This window comes from Rhamphochromis sp. 'chilingali' (assembly GCF_963969265.1).
Source record: "Rhamphochromis sp. 'chilingali' genome assembly, chromosome: 16".
Lineage (NCBI taxonomy): Eukaryota > Metazoa > Chordata > Actinopteri > Cichliformes > Cichlidae > Rhamphochromis > Rhamphochromis sp. 'chilingali'.
In genome coordinates this window covers 25959503-25983325 of record NC_137943.1, presented here as the reverse complement: position 1 = coordinate 25983325, position 23823 = coordinate 25959503, and the positions used below count along the sequence as shown (strand labels likewise).

The following is a 23823-nucleotide window of genomic DNA, read 5'->3' as shown; positions in this document are numbered from 1 at the left end:
TACGGTGCTATTATATCACAGAGCTGTGCCGGAATCATGCACAATTTACTTATGATCAAATATTCAGATTTGTTGTGGGCATTCTGCCATCCTTCCTGTGCCATCCTACTGGGGTGGTTGGGAACTACTTTTTTTACTGTGTTAATCTCCTGTTTTCAGGTTAGAGGACTTTGTTTCTTCCTTAGTACTACTGTTTCATAAGAATCTGTTACATTCGGGGGGCTTTAAATGACTGGGATTGTTTTAAAATAAACCAGTTGCATTGCTGAAAACTGAAAATTGAAACTTAGTGATGCATCCACATTTAATGCACCAAAGACTACAATCTGCCACTTTTTAAATTAAATATGTTACCCTAAAAACAAAGAATATATTCATCTTCAGTGTTAAGCAACTCCCTGTCTTTGTTCACATTTTAAACCTGTTAACAATAAAATGAAATGCTCTCTAGAAACTTAAGACAGCATGTACAATCTTTAAAAAAGACATGTTTTATTCACTTTTACTTAACTACCTTCATTTTCCATGTGTCCTGCTGACAGCATTAACCTTTCTGAGGGCTCCACGCTGCGTTGTTCAGCATGCAATCTGTCAAAAAATTGGACCCTAAATTGCACAAGCTTGCAGCTGTGCGCAAAGGCCTTGAACAGACAATGAGTGACACAATGGGCCTGGCTGTGCCATTAGCTGAGAGGTTGTCATGCCAACAGTACAAAAAGCCCCACACTCGGTGCAAGCGAGAGGTTTGGCCCCAAGGAGAATTCATGGAGAGCGAGAGCTTTGCTTAAAGGCCCTCCCCTTCTCCTCCCTCCCTCAGTTACATCGTTATTCATCCTGAGGTTCCCGTCTACAGCCGCAGACCCGTAGTGCCCATACTGGGGAAGCAGCATGGCTGAGGCTGGGTGTCAAGTTTTTGGGGGTATTTGCGCCACAAGAAACACACCATTGTACGAGTAAACAGGCAGACCCTTTGTGTGGAGGAGTGTGACAACCGTTTGAACCCTGAACTGAAGCAGCAGGGCTGGCGCTCAGGCTGGCGCAGAATCAAAAACACAATGTCCACCAAAGAAAACATCTACAGGAAATGTGAAAGAGTACAGCTGCATTATGTTTACAAACGTAAACATAATCTAAAAGTGAAAGTGTTTACAAAGTATTATTCCTAAAACATAAAATATCAATCGTTCTCTTGTTGTTCTTTTAAACCTTTAATCAGAAACATGCTAAAATGCCTTAATCCTGTATTCCTTCTAATACTAAGAGGCAGGCGACTCCTTTGCTTTCAAAAACAAGTACAGAGAAATTAGTGTCCCATCAAATAAACAGTACATATATTATGTTTTTACTGGCACATTTCAACAGCTTCGGGTTGTCTAAATACAAAGACGTTATGTAGGTCTTTCAAAGTTGGCTACTTTTGGCTACTTTTCTCCTACAAGCAATCTATGTATGTTGTGCAGTGTGTCCTCAAAAAATCTGAGGAAACTGGACAAGTGTAAAAAAACATCTTTAGCAGATGAACAGTATCTGAAAATCATCACTGAGGAAAAACTTGAGAGATGCACCTGTACCTTCATGTACTGTTGATCCATCTATTGTTCACTGAAGCCTAATCGGAAATGCTCTCAGTGGAAGGGCAGCTGTAAAGAAGCCTTGAGGATGGGGAGGTATGCAAAATGTTTTAAGTCATCATAATATGTACGGTGGAGGTCAGGAGAGAGGTAAAACAGTCAGTGTCTACAGCCACCTGTCAAACACAGTGGAGGCTCCGTTGTGGTTTGCGGTTGACTTTTAGTTGGTGGTTTTGGGGATCTTATCAAATTTGTGGAATTTCGAACCCAGAAGACAGCGTTCAGATTTTGATCCACCTGAAAAGTGTCCTACTGGCAAAGGCTTAACTTTTTAGCATGACAGTGATTCCATACACACTGCCAATGCAGTAAAAGTATACCTGGATGGAAAAAACACACAATGGAATAATATAGGTCATGAAAAGAATCCAAAACATTACTGAAGCAGTGTGGGATTATCTCGGCAAACAACAGGCAGCCAACATCCAAATAAAACCTGTGAATGTCCCTCAAGAAGCCTGGAGAGCTATTCCTGAAGACAACTTTATTAGAAGAGAGCTTTTCTAAGAGATTTCAGGCTGTGTTGAAGAATAAAGGTGGTCATGCTACAGTAAATGCTGACAAACTTTGACTTTTATACTGTATTGTTGTGTTTGTGCGTTTTAGTAAAACACTGCACCTGTTTTCCATTTTCCTTGCAAAATGTAAAGAAATGAGGGGTGACTTAGGATTTTTGCACAGTACTGTAACTTTAAGCAGTTTATCTGATTTTTCTATGCCATTCAGCTCTTTTCACATGCGTACAGATATCGCATCTGCTGCGCGTCACACAAGACTGCTGCTGATCCCAATCAGGTTATCTCAAAGTTTCCTCGCAAACACAAACTGAGAAGAAAAAAAAGTCCAACAGCCTTCAAGTTCAGTTAGACCATCTGTCCGTCTTTTGAGGAGCAAAAACAAAAAGAGGCCATTCATTTGGTGCCTCCTTGATTCTTCCTTTGTCTGTGTAATTTGCTTTGGATGTGCCCAGTCTTCTTCATGGCACTGGCACAAACACACATACACACACAGTTCAATTCAATTCAATTCAATTCAATGTTATTTATATAGCGCCAAATCACAACAAAAGTCGCCTCAAGGCGCTTCATAGATACAGAGAAAAACCCAACAATCATATGACCCCCTATGAGCAAGCACTTTGGCGACAGTGGGAAGGAAAAACTCCCTTTTAACAGGAAGAAACCTCCGGCAGAACCAGGCTCAGGGAGGGGCGGCCATCTGCTGTGACTGGTTGGGGTGAGAGAAGGAAGACAGGATAAAAGACATGCTGTGGAAGAGAGACAGAGGTTAATAACAGATATGATTCAATGCAGAGAGGTCTGTTAATACATAGTGAGTGAGAAAGGTGACTGGAAAGGAAAAACTCAATGCATCATGGGAATCCCCCGGCAGCCTACGTCTATTGCAGCATAACTAAGGGAGGATTCAGGATCACCTGGTCCAGCCCTAACTATATGCTTTAGCAAAAAGGAAAGTTTTAAGCCTAATCTTGAAAGTAGAGATAATGTCTGTCTCCCGAATCCAAACTGGAAGCTGGTTCCACAGAAGAGGGGCCTGAAAACTGAAGGCTCTGCCTCCCATTCTACTTTTAAATACTCTAGGAACAACAAGTAGGCCTGCAGAGCGAGAGCGAAGTGCTCTAATAGGGTGATATGGTACTACAAGGTCATTAAGATAAGATGGGGCCTGATTATTTAAGACCTTGTATGTGAGGAGCAGGATTTTGAATTCAATTCTGGATTTAACAGGAAGCCAATGAAGGGAAGCCAAAACAGGAGAAATATGCTCTCTCTTTCTAGTCCCTGTCAGTACTCTTGCTGCAGCATTTTGGATTAGCTGAAGGCTTTTCAGCGAGTTGTTTGGACATCCTGATAATAATGAATTACAGTAGTCCAGCCTGGAAGTAATAAATGCATGAACTAGTTTTTCAGCGTCACTCTGAGACAGGATAATTCTAATTTTAGAGATGTTGCGCAAATGGAAGAAAGCAGTCTTACATATTTGTTTAATATGTGCTTTGAAGGACATGTCCTGGTCAAAAATGACTCCAAGGTTCCTCACAGTGTTACTGGAGGCCAAGGTAATGCCATCCAGAGTAAGAATCTGGTTAGATACCATATTTCCAAGATTTTCAGGGACGAGTACAATAACCTCAGTTTTATATGAATTAAGAAGCAGAAAGTTAGCGGCCATCCAGGTCTTTATGTCTTTAAGACATTCCTGCAGTTTAACTAATTGGTGTGTGTTATCTGGCTTCATGGACAGATAGAGCTGGGTGTCATCGGCATAGCAGTGAAAATGTATGCTATGTCTTCTAATGATGCTGCCTAAGGGAAGCATGTATAATGTAAACAGAATTGGTCCTAGCACTGAACCCTGTGGAACTCCATAATTAACCTCAGTGTGTGAAGAGGACTCTCCATTTACATGCACAAATTGGAGTCTATTAGATAGATATGATACAAACCACTGCAGTGCAGTACCTGTAATACCTACAGCATGCTCTAATCGCTCTAATAGGATATTATGGTCGACAGTATCGAACGCTGCACTGAGGTCTAGCAGGACAAGCACAGAGATGAGTCCACTGTCAGAGGCCATAAGAAGATCATTTGTAACCTTCACTAAAGCTGTTTCTGTGCTGTGATGAGCTCTGAAACCTGACTGAAACTCTTCAAATAAACCATTCCTCTGCAGATGATCTGTTAGCTGTTTGACAACTACTCTTTCAAGGATTTTTGATATGAAAGGAAGGTTGGAGATTGGCCTATAATTAGCTAAGACTGCTGGGTCTAGAGATGGCTTTTTGAGTAAAGGTTTAACTACAGCCAGCTTGAAGGCCTGTGGTACATAGCCGATCATTAGAGATAGGTTGATCATATTTAAGATCGAAGAATTAATTAATGGCAGGACTTCTTTGAGCAGTTTTGTAGGAATGGGGTCTAAAAGACACGTTGAAGGTGTTCACATCTTTGTGTCTCCCCCAGCAGGCCTCTGTCTCTACACGGACTGAAATGTATGGTGATGAAATCTTTGGGTCACATGGCATCTAATCCCACTTTGAGGATAGCTGAATCCCTGTCTGAGTAAAAGAACATGAAACAATGATGCCAGATTTTTGGACCATAATCCTTAAAGGAATAAACAATCCTGCATATTCTAGATGTTAAAATATCTTTGCGATGTTTAGCATTTTACCATATTAATATGTTTCGTGTTTAATATGAGCTCCAATTCTTTTCATGCTGATATTAAATGAAGAAAATGTTGCGTGGAGATCAGGGGAGGTACCTCAGGATTGGCAGACCGGGGTGGTGGTTCCCATTTTTAAGAAGGGGGAGTATGGGGTGTCTGGCCTATGCTACGGGCCATTCGATCCTTATACAACCGTTGCAAGCGCTTGGGCCGCATAGCTGGCAATAAGTCGGACTCGTTCCTGGTGGGTGATGGGCTCCGCCAGGGCTGCCTTTTGTCACCACTTCTGTTCATAATTTTTATGGACAGAATTTCTAGGCTTAGCCAAGTGGCAGAAGACAGAAAAGGGTGGAGTGCCCACTCTGGGCCAGGTACGAGTTCTTGCCCCAAGTGGAAGAGTTTAAGTATCTCGGGTCTTGTTCACGAGTGAGGGGAGAAGGGAGATCGACAGTCGGATTGGTGCTGTGGCTGCAGTGATGCAGACGCTGTACCAGAGCGTCGTGGTGAAGAGAGAGCTGAGTGTAAAAGCAAAGCTCTCAATTTACCAGTTGATCTATGTCCCTATGCTCACCTATGGTCACGAGTTTAGTTTAGTGTAGTGTAGTTTATTTATTTATATAGCACATTTAGTTAAACACAAGATCGCCTCTAAGAACCAGCCTTGACCTTGGTGTGGCCAAGAGAAAAAGATCGCCCAATCTAAGCGCTCTAGCTGTGGGTAGTGACCGAAAGAACAAGATCACGGATACAAGCGGCAGAAATGAGCTTCCTCCGAAGAGATAGGGTGAGAAGTTTGGCCATCCGGGAGGGGCTCAGAGTAGAGCTGTTGCTCCTCCACATTGAAAGGAGGCAGTGGAGGTGGTTCGGGAACCTGACAAGAATGCCTCCTGGCAACTCCTGCATGAGGTGTCCCGGGCATGTGCCACCAGGAGGAGGCCCTTGGACAGACCCAGGACACGCTGCAGAGATTATATCTGGCCTGGGAACGCCTTGGTGGAGAGGGAGGTCTGGGAGTCTCTGCTTAGACTGCTGCCCCTACGACCCGGAGAAGATGGATAAATGGATATATGAAGAAAACACAAATGCATAATAACTACACATTTGCTATTTATTCTTTTTATTTAACAAAAGGTGATGTTGAAAAAGAAGCTGCACACAAATGCAATAGATTAAAAAAAGATGTTGCTAAAACAATTTGAATTTATTCTTCATCTTTTTGAATTGATCATTGTGGTGGTGTCACTTCTACAAACATTTGAGAAACAACTACAGTTACAGTGATAGGATGCCACCTGTGCAACAGGTAATGCTCCCAACTTTATGGGAACACTTTGGGAACGGTTGCTTCCTGTTCCAACTTGACTGGAAGGTCCATAAAGACACGGTGTTCGGTGTGGAAGAACTTGACTGGCCTGCACAGAGTTCTGACCTCAACCCAACATAGCGCCTTTGAGATGAATTAGAGGTGGGACTGTGAGGAAGGCCTTCTCGTCCAACATCAGTGTCTGACATCGGAACAACAGTCAAACATTCCCATAAAGACACTCCTTGTTGTGAGGTGGAGACTTTAAAATATTTAAAAGATAAACTCACTGATAAACCAGCTCTTGAAAACATAGCAAAAACTGTTGCATTCTACTTTATACTGTAAGTACTCCACTTGTTTTCTCTTTGTTTTTATTGTTTTCCTGCTCTTCTCCACAAAAGGACGGAGTTTATTTGGATTGTGCCACAGGCAAAAATATAATTTAACTAACATGAAAAAAAAGTCTGTGCTTTTTAAATGATGGAAGAACACAAAAAATCTAAGCCTTTTAAAATGTAAACCAGAGAATAAGAAAAAAAAACACAGTAATCAGGAAAATTAAGGAAAAAAAACATAGAATTGAGATATTTGATTAAATAAAACCATCCATTTTGTTCCACTTATCCAATTCAGGGTTGTGGGGCTGTTGGAGCCTATCTCAGTTGTCCTTGGGCGAAGTAAACACTGGAGAGGTCACCAATCTATCACAGGGTTAACACGGCGACACAAGCAACCATTCACACAGCCAACCTAGAACCCACGCAGGCACGGGGAGAACATGAAAGCTCCACTCAAAAAGACTCCCAGGACCTCCTTGCTGTGAGGCCATATTGCTAACACACCAACATACTCCCATGAATACATAATTAAATAAAATGAGCACATTTGTTCATAATATTAGAACATTTGCCTGAAGTAGAAAGAACAGTGGTCACTGAGAGATGCAACCATGTGTCTTTAAGCTAATAATAGTAAAATATAAGAAGGGGTAGCATAAAGAATAATACAATAGTGTAATAATACAATGCACAGCTTCTGAAGGTTAGAAATCATAATTAGTATGGAGAGACAGATGGTGTTTGGAGCAATGCAGATATCCTACATCACAACATTTGGATGACGAGCGGCTCATTAATAATTCATTGCCTGTTGTTTGGAGGCTGGATGGCTTCTGCCTGTTGCTGCCACGCTGACTACAGCTTTGTCAGAGTGCTCTGTCAGCACTGACAGCTCGCCTTTTAAAGATACAGTTTGTGCAATTTAATCATTTTAAATGACAGCGTTTGAGAGTGTTTTTTGTGTGCGCAGATTGCGTATGTCACTCAGTGCTGCTGGTTTGGAGGCTGTGGAGAGCTGGACGGGATATTACCTTCTGCCTGATTGTTATATTTGAATTTTATATGTGAAGGTCAAATCAAATTGTTTCCACATAAAGAATACACATAAAGACTTTCTAAGCTTGTTATGAACAGAACAGCGTGCTGCAATAATACAAGACCTCAGTAAGCCATGGAGAATTAAATAAAATGTAATCTTTCTTATTGCAGTCACAATCTTTTTTTTTTTTGTTATTAAAATGTTTTTTTAATCTAATGATGCATATATTTTTGATTTATTTTATATATTTTATATATTATATATTTATTATATATATTTAGTCATGTCACATTAGAGTCAGAGTTTTTCCTGATGTTGACCATGACTCAAAAATCTCAGTATGAACCAGATCAGGGATTTAGAGACATGTTACACCCCTGTTAGTGTATGATTCTGAGCTCGAGTTACAAATCACCATCATCACTCCAACAGCTAAATCCTGCATCACCGGCATTGCAGTTAATACTGTTTTAACAACTTTATTTACTCAAAAGAAGGACACTTTATTCCCCTAAAATGCACAGCTATCTGTCTAAGGGGCTGGGATAGATCAGTAGGTAAAGTGGTTGCCCCATGATCGGAAGGTTGGGGGTTCAAATCCATTGAACGGCTACCGTGAGGTACCCCTGAGCAAGATACTGTCTCTACACACTGCTCCCTGGGTGCTGCACTATTGATTAGTAATAATACACATTATTATTAATAAAGCAACACGTGTTCGTTACCTTTATAATGTGCGGCCCAATCATGGTTAGTACTATCACCGTCCATAGTTTTATCCCAGGTAAAATCCTCAGGCTGTTCGTTCCTTAACCCTTTAAACCCTGAACCATGAAATAATTTACAGAATATTATTATTATTATTTATTTAAATGGACTCTTTAGTGAATCTTCTGATGGAATAGAAATTTGCATATACGAGTTTTAATTTCATTTAATCTTGTAATATATTTATTTAAAATGTATCATGCAATTTATTTATATTTATTTATCATTCTTTTTTTGAGGGGGAGGGGGAGAGGGGTCACTGACGATGTAGACAACTCAAAAAGTCACAAAAACTCATTTATCAAATATGACACACTTGACTGGTTATTTTGAGAAGTTGGACTCAGCTAATTTGGACTCAATAACTACTGGTGTAATGTACAGTAAACCTGTAAACCTGTATTTGAATTATTGATATATTTTGTTTCTTTTCTTTTTTGTGAAATCATAAAAAAATACATCTGAAATTGCTTGATTGCGTTACTAATCCTCTAAAATGTCAGGTTACAAAACATCTGCAGACTGCTGATGGGACCAAATGAGGGGGAAGAAAAGGAGGGTGAGCCGGAGAGAGTTGAAGATGTGGGGCGGTGGTGGTGATGGTGGCGAAGAGGTTGTCATGGTAACCACTTCTCCTGCTGCTGGGGGTGATGATGTAACACTGCCCATAGCTGGGTCTCTTTTCTTGTCCTTGTCCTCCCCACCTACGCTCTCACACATGCCTGCATGTGTGCGACGTGGAGGAGACACACAGGGACAAAGCCAGTGTCCACTGACTCTACACGACCCATTAACATTAAACGGCCCCTTTGAGCTAAAACCTGCTGCAGCCTAATCTCTCTCTCTTTTTTTAATGAACAGATTATAGTTGCCTTTTCTGTCTTTTTCAGAACAACAGATGCTTGTAGTTTCAAAAGAATCCACTGCTCTTAAGATAAAACAGCCCTCTCCTCCCTTTGGTCTCCCATAATCGCTGCTCCCCGCCGTACAGATCACATCATCAAAGCTGCGTGTGTGTGCACTCCTTGCATCGTTAGACGACAAAAGGTAGAAAACCTCCGCATGGCAGTTAAAAGGATGTTGTAGTAACCCACAGTGCAGCCGATGCAGAGGATGATTCCTGCCACTTGAGGGCGTCGATCAGCTGCTGTGCTCAAAGGCAAAGAACAAAAACAACAGCTGGATTAAACACTTTATTCATAGAAATGTACCACAGGTTGGAAATATACATCAGTCGAAAAGAAGGCGTAAATAAGGATTAAGGTCATCCTTCAACATCTTCACAGGAACTAGTACGTGTGACATTTTGGCCCAAACACAAACCATCAACACAACCGCATTCATACATCTGTTTAAAAAGCACATCTGGGATTCAATTTGACATTTTCAATTATGTTTTGTTTTCTCTCATACATAAAAAAAAATCAGAACATTTTAATGTCTGCTGTATTTTTGTGCTGTGCTTTGTGATCCCATTCCCATCATTCACACCCAAAAAGCAGCAGTTTGTGATTGTCTTCATCTGTACAATAGCATAGTTTGTTGTCTTCTTCTTCTTCTTCTTCTTCTTCTTCTTCAGGCTGCAGCTTCATATCTCTGGCTAAACAGAACCTCCACCACCTTGGGGTCAGCCAGGGTGGAGAGGTCCCCGAGGTCCTTGTCGTTGCGAGCAATCTGTCTGAGGATTCGCCTCATGATCTTTCCTGAAGTGGATGAGGACACGATGTTACACAGGAGGCAAGTAGAGGAAGATGATGTCGATTTATAAAGGTGTTGGACTGTTACCTGAGCGAGTTTTTGGGAGCGCTGGGGCATTCTGGATGAAGTCTGGTGTAGCGATTGGGCCAATTTTTTCTCTCACTGAGAAGAGAATGTAGAAAATAGAAAAAAAAAATCAATCAAAAAAAGAAACAAAAGGCTGTTTTTATTTTGGAGCATTTCCTTAGCTTTTTTCTCAATTGCATGCAAGTGGGGCGATCGTGGCTCAAGAGTTGGCAGTTCGTCTTGTAATCGGAAGGTAGCCGATTCGAGCCCCGGCTCCGACAGTCTCGGTCGTTGTGTCCTTGGGCAAGACACCTCACCCATGGCCTACTGGTGGTGGTCAGAGGGCCCGGTGGCGCCAGTGTCCGGCAGCCTCGCCTCTGTCAGTGCGCCCCAGGGCAGCTGTGGCTACAATGTAGCTTGCCATCAGTGGGTGGATGACTGAATGTAGTGTAAAGTGCTTTGGGGTCCATAGGACTAAGTAAAGCACTATAAAAATACAGGCCATTTACCATATAATAAAATAACTTACCCTGTAACATAAACAGTTGGCTGTAAATGAACTTTCATATTTGGCTATTCCAAAGCCAAATAATAAAAGTATTAAAGTATGATGTTCTGTTGGTGCAGAAACAGGAAGCATAAAAAAGTTGGGGAAACTTATTTGAAAACCCATGTATTATACCCTCAAAGGGTATTTTTTTAGTTTTTCAGTTTGTTTTAACTGTTATTAATTTTTCAAGAACATATGGAACATGCTTGAAAAATATGAAATTTTACAGCATGTAGTTGACTTCGATGTCCTGAGTGATTTAGATACTATAATAAAGACACTTTAACCTTTTGACAAAAGTGTATCCCTTACTGTTGGTCTTTCTTGATAAAGAAGTAAAAATAAGAAGAAGAATTAGACCAGACAATGTCTTTTTTCCCACAACTGGGCAAGTTTTCTTAAGCTGTATTAATTTTCAGTCCTGCAAAAAACTGAGTACATCCTTACTGCTTCCATAGCAATTAAGTGGGTAAGTAGCATTTAATTACCATCTGATTGACCACCTCAATAAAACAAATTCACCCCAAGGCTAGCAAAAAAAACCAAAGAGCTGCATGTCAGAGAGTCCAGGCCTCGATTAATATGTCAAATGTTGAATGTTCTGACTGTACAGTTAGAAAAAGACTGAATAGGTATACCTTTGGTTAAGAGGAATAGCGGGAGAAAGCCTCTTCTATCAAAAAGAACATGAAAGAACAGCTTATGTTAGGAAAGTTGCATCTTAACAAATGTTCTTTGGACAAATGAAACCAAAGTGGAGATGTTTGTCCAAAGTGTACAAACCCCACATTGGGAAACAAAAAAAACACAGCACGAACACTTCGCACGAACTGTCAAGTGGAGATGATCTGGGCTGGTTTTGCAGTCACAGGACCTGGGCACCTTGCAGTTTCTTTATCCACCAAGAACTCTTTTTGTATATCAGGCCATCTGTCCAAAAGCTGAACACTTGGCTAAAATTGTCCAAGCACACCAGCAAATCCACAACAGAGTGGCTGAAAAAGAGAAGAATCAAGGTGCAAATATCGGGTCAAAGTCCAGACTTAAACCTGATTGAAAGGCTGTGGCGGGACCATAAGAGGGCAACAAACCTATCCAAACCTCAATGAACTGACACAACGCTGTAAAGAAGAGTGGGCCAGGGTTCTTCCCAAAGGTACGAGAGATTGATAAAGTCTTACAAAAAACAATTATGCCAAGTTACTGCACAGTTACTGCTTAGTTTTTCACAGGACTGAATCCAGCAGAAGTTGTATTTGTATTTAATTTAACATTTTATTTTAGATCAAATGCAAAACAAGAGACCACTGATACACAAAGACGCATGAATTTTAGTGGACTTTAACCCTAATCAAAGGTCTCACCCAGTCTCTTGAGCTCATCCACCAGCGTGTGACTGAACTCCCTGCTGTCTTTGAGGGTGACAAAGCAGTAGAGGGACTCTCCCTTCACCTTGTGAGGTCGACTCACCACCGCAGCCTCCGCCACAGCCGCGTGCTCCGTCAAGGCCGCCTCAACCTCCGCTGTGCTCATCAGGTGGCCTGAGGGGGGGAAAAGATATGCAAGGCCATTGCAGAGATGAATAGCACAATTTCCTGGAGAGGCTAATAAATAAAAATGTGCTGAGAATATTTAAAGTTATTTATGTCAATTAGATAACAGCCTTAAAATAAGTTCTGAGGGACAGCACCGTACCTGACACATTCAGCATGTCGTCTATTCTCCCTGTGATCCAGTAATAGCCGTCCTTATCTCGCCTGCAGCCTGAGAGAGGACAAAACAAAACTTTATATGGGGTCTCGTGGTTCACTTTGGTGCTTTAGTGAGAAATTGTTCATGTTGAGAACTAAAACTCTATCCTGAGTAATCTTCAGCCTGGGAGTGATAGCCAGCTAGGGCTGATTCTTGGATCTCACCATCTCCAGTCACATAAAAGCCTGGGAATTTCTTGAAGTAGGTATTTTCGAAGCGCTCATGGTTCTTGAACACAGTGCGCATTATTCCAGGCCACGGCCTCCTAAATACCTGAAAGAGAGGTGTTACTGCCATTGCTATTTTGAAATTTTATTTGCATCCATACACTGAAGAGTTCAACGACAAAAAAATACACTTCTTCTAATTTTTTATATAATTATTTAAACTATTTTTAAATAAAATAAACGTCACATCCAGGAAAAATACTTCCAGAAAGCATAAGAAGGTGAAGAATGTAAATGAAAATGTAAAAAATCTAAAAGTATTTGATTACATTCAGATAATAAACATGCTGCTGGTTCATTGGCCAACATTAACAGTGAAACATCGTTTTCGTCTTCCTCTCCTCTTTACCACACATGTATTCGTTGTTGCTCGATACGATCACTGTGACAGAGAGAAATGAGGCTGTGTTGAATTGAAACTTACCAGATAACCCTCAGCTTCACCTTCCAGCTCCTCTCCGTGCTCGTTGAGGATGGTCGGCTCCACCCCAAAGAAAGGGAAAGTCTGAAATATGAGTTTTGGATTTAATGTGAGATAACTGTTTTGTTTCATTTAATAACTCCCCTGCAGCTGCAGCGTTTCTTCCAGATCATTATCTGGATCATAATAAGGAGAACCAGGCTGCATTTCCTGCCCTGCTTTTGTTAAATCATGCTCGCCATTTTCATGCGCACAGGGAAAAACCCTTGCATACCAGCACGACTTGAACTAATGACAGTCCTCACATGCAGGTATGTTTTAGATTTAGAAATGTCAGCGTGGAAGAACTGTTATCACTTACAGCAGAGCCTGGTTTCAGCGGTGTAGCAGCAGGTAGAGGAGTCAAGACATGACCTCCCTAAGGAGAAAACAAACATAAAATATCACAGCAACAAAGAGGTAATAAAGCAAAACATTTGATATGCCTTGTATATTGTTCACATGTTGAAATAAATTACCAATCAATCAATCAATCAATCAATCAATCAATCAATCAATCAATCAATCAATCAAGAATATAATCAATCAGTGGTGTATCTATGGGTGGGCTGGGATGCCTGTTGCCCACCTATGAAAAAGAAAGCAAGCAAAAAAAAAACAATCCCAGTCATGGCTTTTTTTAAAATGTCATTGATTATCAAAAGGACTACTTTCCTATTGGGCATTTTAAAGGTTTTAGCATATGCTCACTACAATTCAATTAAAATTATTAATACCTTTAATTCTTCTACTACTACAAGACTTTATATAGTGTAGTTTAACTGTTGTATTTCAATATTGTGGGAGCAGTGTTTTTCTCTTATGTTACTTCCATGTTCGTTTCCAAATATTTTATTCAATTTTATTTATATAGCAGCAAACCACAACAGCAGTCACCTCAAGGTGCTTTATATTGTAACGTAAAGACCTTACTGTGATATAAAGGAAAACCCCAACATTCAAATGATCTGCTACAAGTAAGCACTTGGCGACAGTGGAAAGGAAAAAATCCCATTTAACAGGAAGAATATGTGACTGGTTTGGGAAAATCCCGCATTGAGGTACTATATATTTTTATCGTTTTATCCCTATTGACGCATACCTAGCATCATCTTAGAATCTAAACACCTACACATCCTGAGAAGAGCTATCCCAGCTCATCATACAAAAGTTGTTTCAGACCCTGCAGTTCTTCTGAAGCGATACGCCTGAGTACGACTTCCTAATAACACCTCTGTAGTCAGTTTCTTGTTTCTTACTGTTTCTGTTTGCCAGAAGGTATCAACGATGGGACATCTGCTTTGACCAACCACTTCATAGTACCACTGCCACGCCTCTGGGTTGATGGGTTCACCCACAGTACCCAGAATTCTAAGGCTGGAGAGGTCATACCTGACAAATCAAAAGATTTCCCTTAGATCACGTCATTGAGTGGTATTTATCATGCTCTTTGTAGTTCAAAGTCTAAACTTCCTTACTGACAACAAAGAAGGAAACAATCTCACCTTCAAACTACAACTTCAGTGCTCTATGTTGTTTTAGCCTTACCATAATGTTGATACTGTGCTCTGTTTAAATAGTGAATTAAAATCTGACTTCGGTGAGACTTTGCATTTTTAAGCTTTCATAGCTGATAATTTTAATTTTTCATAATTGTCTATAATGACTCATTTTTTGCATGTATTGTTGAGAATGTTTGTCTAAGTAAGATTATTTTAAATTCTCTTGACAAATAGACTATTATTTGATTATGCTAAATATTTTCTATCTACAGTTCTACCAAACTTGTAATTAGTGATTTGGAATATTTCTTTTTGTCGCTACTGTGCCAACACTGTGTTCCGATTAATTATTAATTTTGAAAAATATTCTTATTAGTGCTGAGAGCTAGATGAGAGGATTGACCCTCCCTTCTATACTCAAATATGCAGCTCCAGTAACTAGAAGGTTAGCTTAGCTTCACACAAAGACTGAAAGCAACTCCTAAGCTATGCTAACTGGCTGCAAAGCTAGCATAGACATTAATCCTTATTAATGTAAACATAGTATATTAACAAACACGATTTCAAATATTAGTACATATGTTAACTCTCACTAAACAAAATAAATTAAGCCTTTATTTTATCACTACTTAGTAAATATTAAAAATGTGCTCATACTAATGCTTGGCTAATAGAGTAGTAGTTAAGGCATTAGCTTAGCAAGCAAAAGGTCGCTAGTGGGATTCCACTTGTGGGCATCAGGAATAAAATTGCCAAATTAAATGTGGTGGTACCTATTGTGGGAACTCTTTGTGACAAGGCAGCAGCTGAAAGTATCACATAGTTAATATTAATAATATGATAAATTAATAATCTGAAAGAGGTCTTTTGTTGCCAATGCTTACAATAAGTACTTGGCTAAGATGTTAAACTTAGCTTTAACTTAGTACAAATATGACAGTCTATCAATAGTCAGATTAAAGCCCTTAAAGTTTTTGTCATACTACTCAAGTTAGATTTGCTTAGTTAAAATATTTCGTTAAAATAAACCATTTGTTTGTTGTTTGTCTCTTTGTTCAGAGAAAGAAAAATCTATTTAAACACTCAGTGTCTTCTGTTTTTATCCTGTAGTTTATAAGAAGAGGTTTCAATTGTTCCCATATTGGGTCATAGCTCTAAATCTGAAAACACACTAACCAAATTGTTATATAAGAAGTGAACAAGTTGATGGAGGTCTTTCCAAATCAAGAGAGGCACCACATCAACTGCACCACTTCCCTAGTAAAACTGCGACCTTAAAGCCAAAATATCTTGGCGCTAATGCTGTTTGTAATTATTTATTTATTGCAGCAGATGATGTGTCCACATACTTCTGTAGTGGCTCTCGTCCATACTTCATCAGCAGGCGGATGGCTGTAGGAGCTGTATAAAACTTGGTCACTTTGTACTTCTCAATTACTTCCCAGAACCGGCCAACATGGGGGTGAACAGGGATACCTTCAAACTGCAAAAACATGCAGACACATGCACACGGAGGTTTGGTTTTTGTTTAATGTTCTATACATGTGACACCTTGCTGATTTGACTCACTAGGACGCTCGTAGCACCATTTGCAAGTGGACCATAGGTGATGTAGGAGTGTCCGGTGATCCAGCCAATGTCGGCTGTACACCAGTACACATCATCGTGGTGATGATCAAAAACGTACTTGAAGGTCATCGACGTGTAGAGCAGATATCCAGCAACAGTGTGGAGAACACCCTGTTTCAAGTGAGCAAAAAATAGGTCAACAAGGAGACAGAAGACAGCAAAAATAAGGGATCTGTTAATGCTGGCAGAGGAGATGTGTATGGAGGTGTGTTTCTGTGTGCATATTAGTCAAGTTCTGTTTACACGCTCTCATAGTGGGAAAGCGAATTCCTGTTTGGAATAAAAAACAAGTGCCCATAAGGTAAACCATAACATTTTAAAGTTAAAGTTTATGTCTTGAGTGAAAGAAACATGTCTGTGTAAAAGAAAAATCCATAAATTCTGTGTTTTCTATAACAACGCACACACGCACACACACAAATAGAATACACAAATACAACAGTGGAGCTTGCAGATAACTTTCAAGGATTACATTTGTGCCTCTCAGCAACAGAAAACCATTAATTCTCACTATTTCATGGCAGATTATGTAAACGCTGGCCCGGTTAAAGTCATTATAGGCTTATCATTGTAATAAATAGATGCTGCGATTTGTGTAAATGATAAGATTTCCCTCATGCCTCTTGCTGTGTTTGTGGAAAAAAACTCGCCTGCATGTGAACGTCTGCCTCACCTTGGGTTTGCCGGTGGAGCCGCTGGTGTAGAGGATAAAGAGCGGGTCCTCTGCATCCAGCCACTCGGGCTCACACTCCTCAGAGGAGTCCCTCATGGCCTCATCCCACCAAACATCACACTGTGAGTCCCAGGGGGTCTGAATGCACCACAACAGGAGGGAACAAATCAAACTCATAAACCGGATCATTACAGCTGCTTGCCAAGCACACCAGCAGGAGTGCAACATGCCAATTTCAACTTTAATTTAGAATGCCCTGAAGAGCTAAAGGCTAAATATTTGGAAAAATATGACAGAACCATTTTTTTGGTTCTGAAATATATTTTTCCCCTTGTAGTTATTCAAATAAAGACATAAATATGTATATAGAATCGTTTTACAATGTGACAAATATGTGTTTGTCACTGTGTGTTCATTTTTCGAGCTGACGAACCTGTAGTTTGTTGCATCCACCTCCACTTTTTGTCTTCAGTGCATGGTGCTTGATGATGAGGCATTTGGTGACACTAGCTGACCCTCTAAAAGAGAAAAAAAAGAAAAGCAGTGAAAGGTAGTAAAAGCATAAAGTCTTTGCCTAATGGATACTGAGTGCATGCATGCTGCTCTGCTTTCCAAGGATTTGCAAATACTGGATTGGGGTCACATCTTGGTTCTTGTAGGTCGAGCGCCTGAAGTCCCATGAGATGAAATATTTTGTCATGTGTCCACAAGTTATTTATCCAAAAAAAAGTTTCTTTTTGGAAGTGATTACTGCTGTTTGCTCCTTGTAGACTTAACACAGTTCTTTCCTATATTAGGTCACTGTGAACAGCACAAATCTTGTATGTATACTTTGTGCACAAGATTAAAAAGCATACATTATATAATTTCAGGGGATCCATAGATGGGGGACCCACATACACGTAAACGTTCCTGAGCTTTATGTTTTTTTCTCATGTTTCTCAACTCTGTATTAGTATCACCATAACAGTAATTTAAGTAAATAAAGTAAATACTGTGATTTGATGGTAATTATAACAGGGGTTAGGGTTGGTATGAAAATTTGACATAAAATGATTTTTTTCACATATGGCCTCAAAGTTACCTCTAACCACATCTGTACCCCAGATACTCCCATAATCCTTCCCAGCATGCTTTGCTTCTCAGCTAACATTCCTCGTAGTCATGTTGCTATAGCAGATGAGTAGCTTGGGCCTCCCTGATAAAGGTGCTCCATGTTGCCCGGCAACCTCGTTAATGTAAAAGTCTTGCTGTATTATTCTTTAACATCTCTGATATCAGCTGACTGCTCTGTGTGTGTGCGTCTGTGTGTGCAATGACTCATATTCCAGGGGCTGACTTCCATTACCAGCTGCAGCCAGTGTAAATAAGGGTGGTTACTGAAATCTGGGAAAGTGTAGGCTTTGTAAGCAGGAGCTACCTTTCCCGGCACTTCTCCAGAGCCTCGGTTGCAATCTGCTTCAGGTTGATCAGTTTCTCTCCTCTGTAAACACCATCTGACAGGAGACAGAGGGAGGAACAGGTAGAGGCAGAGAGCTATGATGAAGAAGTAAAAGTAAACAGCAGGGAATCATCTTTGCAGCTTCTGGCAAAACAAAACATCTCATTGTGGTGCTGCCATTTGGCACACATGTTTTAAACAGACACATTAGGAGCTACTGAATGAGTGAGGACCACAAAAGAACAATGTACACATCAAGCACAGTTAATCAGTGTTTAGAATAGAGATTGGTGGTTTTTGTTTTTGATTGTTTTTAATTTTGTGCTGAGTCCTACTTTTAAAACCAAAAACAAAGCTATGTTTGTTCCTTTGTATATCTTCATATAACCAGATAGTGAAACTCTTAACATCAAGAGCTTCTTTTACAGGAATATCTTGGATTAACTTGGGCAGCATTAACCTAACGTTCTGTTTGACACATCAGAGCTCACAGAGAAAACTCAAACAGAAAGGCCCTGCAAAGGCGTAAACTTAAGATTGTCTTGCAGAGTGGTAACAGTGCTTACTAGTCAGCTACATCGTAATCTGATGTGTGCAAATGGATAAAATGTACAGTTTATCCTTCTGCCACACCTTGGGAAACACAGGGACAGGACAAACACTTGGCTGCCTGAAGACCTACCTGCTGTCACCAGTACACTACTCTGGGCATCCACAATCCTTTCACACAGAGACTCACAGGAGAAACCTGCAAACTGAACAAGCAAAGAGAAAAACAGAGGACGTTAGATAACAGAAACAATCATTTCAGGAGCATTTGCACGATTTTTTTAAAGAAAGCACTTTTGAATTCTTGTTTTTTTTCTCTAGTGAGAATAGGGACCAGGTGAAAGAGCAACTGGAGAGGAGGAGGTGAAGAAGCCAGGAGTAGATGCAGTAAAGCTGGATGAGTTTATATACCTGAGCTGCTTTGAATCGGATCATCCGAAGCACGATGGAGGTGAAGAAAAGAGTGCAGGCAGGATGGAGACGGGATGAGTTGTTACAGAGTAAAATAAGATGGCAGCATTGACAAAAACACATGAGGGATAGAGGATATATTGGATAAAAAGGATGCTGAAGATGAAGCTACCAGGCATTAAGAAAAGAGGAAGATCAAAGAAGAGGGCCATGGGTGTAGTGAGAGAAAACATGGAGGCAGATGATCCACTTTGGCAACCCCTAAATGGAGACCAAACGAAGAAGAATTCCTGGTTTTACCTCCAAATAAAGTTGTTTTGATAATCTTAATGAAGAACTGGCTAAATAACTACATTTTAAGGCACTTGCGGCAGGTGTAAATAAGGTTTTTACACAAAATCATCCAACCAACATAGAGCAACATTTAATGTATATTTGGAGCTGTGTTTGTAGCAATTCATTCACACTGACTGTAGCGTCGTGTTTCAGCTATACCAGATCTTGAGGGAAATAACTGGCTCTTGATCTGCCAAATTCTCCACTTTGATGCCTATCAGCTACTCAATAACTGTGTATGTTGCCTGTTTGGGACTGACTAGGTAGCAAAGGATGGCTGCTGAGAGAGTTTTTTTTGCAACTTGTTTCAATATAGCAGCTTTAAATGCTTTTTATTTAGTGTGTGTAAGTTATTTTAACTAACATGAGAAATAGATCATAATTATTAGGAAACATCATTTACAAATTTAAAACTGAGTCAGAACCCTTGAGCCAGACTAGCAGATGTTGCTGAGTACTGAGCCAACATAGTCCTTTTTTTTTTAAAGGCTGGAAGTTGTAAGAAGTGTGGAGCCTTCTAAAATCCTAAACTAAGCTGTTATGTCTCTGATATTACACCGTGATGGAGCATGCTGCTCCTTCTCATCATCATTTACAGATTTAGAAACCTTGTTGAATTTTACATAACAAAGCAGACAGACATTAACTGCTCTTTTCTATGACTGTCATTCACATAGAATCCAGACAGGAGGTCTGGATATCTGGACAAGGTTAATGGTTCACAGAGCATAAAGTTTCAGTGTTGATGAAGCATTATGAATCAGGTCACTAAGGATTCTGGACTCAGCAAAATGTCACTGCATGATTGGCATTGGCTCTCCTGCAAGTTTCCATGGACCAATCCTTTTTGCTCATTCATGATTAATATTAGCAGTCACGGGATAATCTAAAAGGCTGGCGCTGTCCCAAAGATTGTTATGTTGCCATGCCAAGTGTTGTTCCTGTCGAAAGTAAATTAATCAGATCAAAACTGAGAGTTGGACGATATACAACAATGACTAAGCAAAGACAAGGTCACTTATATCTAACTCTGCCAGCCTTTGTGAGTTATAAAAAGCGCCCACTTTGGAGTCACATTCTAGAGTTATTTTAAGCAGAGCTACTAACCTTTGCATGGAAGAGCAAGGTTAAATATCTAAAAGAGTGTTGGCTTGCTTGCAGAATTGCAGTGACTCTAGTGCCTTCTCAAACTGGAAACAGCCAGCAACTGTCTGACCTATATACTAAGTGCAGGTGCTGCTGGTGCTGTGTTCATGTAGAAGACAGCTGATAAACTACTGGAGCAGGGCAGTCTGCACTAACAGAAGCAACAGCTCGGGTTCAGACAATGTTTTCTTGTGGAAATCAGAGCAGCAAGAACCAGCAGCCTACTTTCTGACAGTCTGCAAAAATGCACCATGCAGATGGCACATATGATATTAGAGAATGCTGGACAGGAAAAAAAGACTTTTCAGTTTTGTAAAATTGTTGCATATGGTGCATAGTCATAATAGTACTTACCACAATAGAGTGAACAGCACCTATCCTGGCACAGGCCAGCATTGTGTACACAAGCTCTGGGATCATCGGTAGGTAGATAGACACTCTGTCTCCCTTTTTCACACCTTAATAAAAATATATATACATATAAAACAAGTTACTGCCACTCTATCTCTGAAACTAAGTTTGTCAGCAAAATCTGTAAAGCTATACTTATGTATTATAATCATGGACTAAATAATTATGGACTAATCGTGGACATGACCATAAGCTCAGGTTCTCACCCATTTGCTTCAGCACGTTAGCACAGCGGCAGACATGGCTCAGCAGCTGGCTGTAGGTGATGGCCATTTGATGATCAGGTGAGTTTCCCTCCCTGATAAGACAGCACACAAGAGAGAAACTTTCAAATGTATAAATGTATTACAAAACCTGTCTGTGATTCTACAGAGGTCTCTTCGTCTGTTTTGGTAAACAATTGCACACAAAAGTACTTTCCCACTTTCCCCAACAGTGTTGTCCGGTGAGTTCTTTGAGTTCACAGTAGAGATAACCTGTTCCTGTTTTTGCTAAGTCTATATTAGGCTTGGATGTTTGTCAGGATAGTTATTTGGAAAACAATTTGGCACACTTGAAGGGGCAGCAGAAAGCATGGTACCAAGCCAAATGGGAATGATGAAATAAATGACTGCACAGATGAAATTCTGCAACTGAGAAATGACTTCAAGATGTGATAGCAAATGTTGTAACTCAGCTCTATGTGAAATAGCCTGCATATATGTTGTCAAAGTCTTTATTTATTTTTGGGAAAATGTACAGCAGAGCAAACCAAATTCAGACATGGCGTTCCGCAGGGGTCGATCATGAGACCTCTTTAATTCCAACATTTATATGACTCCACTTGCCAAAATATGAGATAATCAAAATTTCCCATATTTAATCTATACCAATCTATACAAATACTATAGAAGCAGATTACTTTTCATATGTGTTTATTTTTGATTTGTCACTTAAACTTCTTTCACGGCCCCAGATTTTTGTTGAAATGGCACTCTTTGCAGCATTTTTGCTGTTCTATTTAAAAAAAAATAAAATAAATTTTTGCATTCTTCTACCAGTTTAGACAGTTGTTCAAATTATACTTGGACAAAGCGTGAGCTAAAGTCACATGAGTGATCAACTGTTGCTCAAAACAAACCATGTGGAAATTGATAACTTGTCACCACAGCTGATAGTTATAGTTTCCTTACAGAGTGTACTAAAATAGTCACGGCAAACACGTGAGCAGGTATATCATACAAGTGCTTTGTTTGAGTGTAAATAGCATTAATGCTCTCCTACAGGTGATTTCCAGTATGCCAAGTTCCACTGAACCCTTACATTGCTGAGCGTGCAGAACAACCTTCCTGCTTGCTAAGCTTAAACAGCTGACAGAGCAAATAATAACTGTCATAATATAATAGTAAAACATCATAAAGTAGAGGCTTTATTGTAATATGACAAGGACGTGGGGTCATCAGCACGCAACTGCAGGTTCAAATCATTTAAATGACTTAAAATTTAAAGCTAGAATAAGTTTAAAAATGTAATGTGTGTACATTCGTCTATCAAGTGAAGTTAGTTGCTCTAGTTAGACTTTTTGTAGTTGATTAATCAAATAGAAATAGATTTTTGCATTATAAAACAATAAGAAATTGTTGGACAGATAGTGTATAAAATCTGTAAATTTTTATCTTCTGCTTCTGACAGGAAGAAGAAGCACTGCTGTAGTGATGTGCGCTGCCTGTGGTTTGTTTTGGTGTTCTGGGGTCAGCACAGGGGACACAGCAGTTGTTTTTGACTGGAATACTTAGCATAACTCCAGGCAGCATTTCCCATCATAGCTATTATTTCCTCTGGGGGCATGCTGGTGCTTACCAGTAATAGGCAACCTTTTCACCAAGGCTCCCCTCCCTCACATGTCTGTCCAAGACATTATAGCACATGTTGGTTTTGGCTCCCTCCATGTATTTCACATAAACGCTCCCTTTCGTCACATCGAAGTTGTATTGCAGCATCGGTGCTGTTGCAGGCTTCTTCCAGAAGAACTCATCAGCAACCTCTTTCCAGAAAGCTAAAACAGACGATACCTTTTATCAGTGTTATGGGATGCAGATAAGGCAGATTAGCACAAAGAGATACTGTATGCAGACAGGCTCAAAGAGATATGAATGGCAAGGAAGCGCTGCAAGCGCTGCACTAAAAATACAGACAAGTTTGACCTACCTTCTGGATTCTCCAGAGACTTTTGGTACAATGCCAGATATGAGTTAAAGTCAGGCACATGCGCATCCTTCTGCAGGTCATTAAGAGGGTAGTACATTTTGTCCTGAGACTCAGGAACAACCATTTTGGAAGTACAGATGCAGACAGGCCTATATCATTGGAGAGTGAGTCAGAAAATGGTATAATCTGAGTCCCTGCTGGTCTGTCTGAATCCTCCTGGGTGAGGTAAGAACACTACAAGGCCTGTACTGAACCAACACAATTCAGCATGCAGAAAGACCCACCCCTAATCCCTGATCTGCAGGCTCTGGCTCAGTCTGCTTAGAGTCAGGGCAGCCAATCAGCTCATGGAGTGCAGCACTCCCACTTTTTCATTGGATGAGCCATCCCTGGCCTGCTGATCACATTATGTTTCTAAGCAAGTGGGTGGTGGAGGAGGACAAGGAGGCGTCTACCCCCAGCAGGATAAATGCTGCGGATTCAGGCAAACATTTTTTTGAAGGGAGGA

General features: G+C 40.2%; 1 protein-coding gene across 2 annotated transcripts; it reads right to left on the bottom strand.

The window, feature by feature from the left end:
- Positions 1-9819: 9819 nt before the first annotated feature.
- On the bottom strand, positions 9820-23588 carry acss2l (acyl-CoA synthetase short chain family member 2 like). 2 transcript variants are annotated; one of them, XM_080861961.1, is made up of 18 exons: positions 23316-23587; positions 22968-23163; positions 21335-21426; positions 21072-21175; positions 18958-19030; positions 18255-18330; positions 17268-17352; positions 16835-16972; positions 16102-16272; positions 15882-16015; positions 14290-14422; positions 13353-13409; positions 12995-13075; positions 12508-12616; positions 12287-12355; positions 11956-12132; positions 10063-10137; positions 9820-9980 (listed from the first exon to the last, which is right to left on the bottom strand). In XM_080861961.1, the coding sequence occupies exons 1-18, from the start codon at positions 23437-23439 to the stop codon at positions 9853-9855; spliced, it is 2022 nt and encodes a 673-aa protein (XP_080718087.1). In that variant the 5' UTR covers positions 23440-23587; the 3' UTR covers positions 9820-9852. The 2 variants fall into 2 exon arrangements, with proteins under 2 accessions (XP_080718087.1, XP_080718088.1); XM_080861962.1 differs by lacking the exons at positions 9820-9980; positions 10063-10137 and adding an exon at positions 10163-11586 and having other exon boundaries at positions 23316-23588.
- Positions 23589-23823: the final 235 nt, after the last annotated feature.

Coding starts and splice junctions, on each gene's coding strand:
- acss2l (XM_080861961.1), bottom strand. CDS start 23,439: ATGGTTGTTCCTGAGTCTCAGGACAAAATGTACTACCCTCTTAATGAC. Junction 16,016..16,101: donor ATGGTGCTACGAGCGTCCTA/GTGAGTCAAATC, acceptor ATGTTTTTGCAG/TTTGAAGGTATCCCTGTTCA. Junction 10,138..11,955: donor GGATGAGCTCAAGAGACTGG/GTGAGACCTTTG, acceptor TTCTCTTCTCAG/TGAGAGAAAAAATTGGCCCA.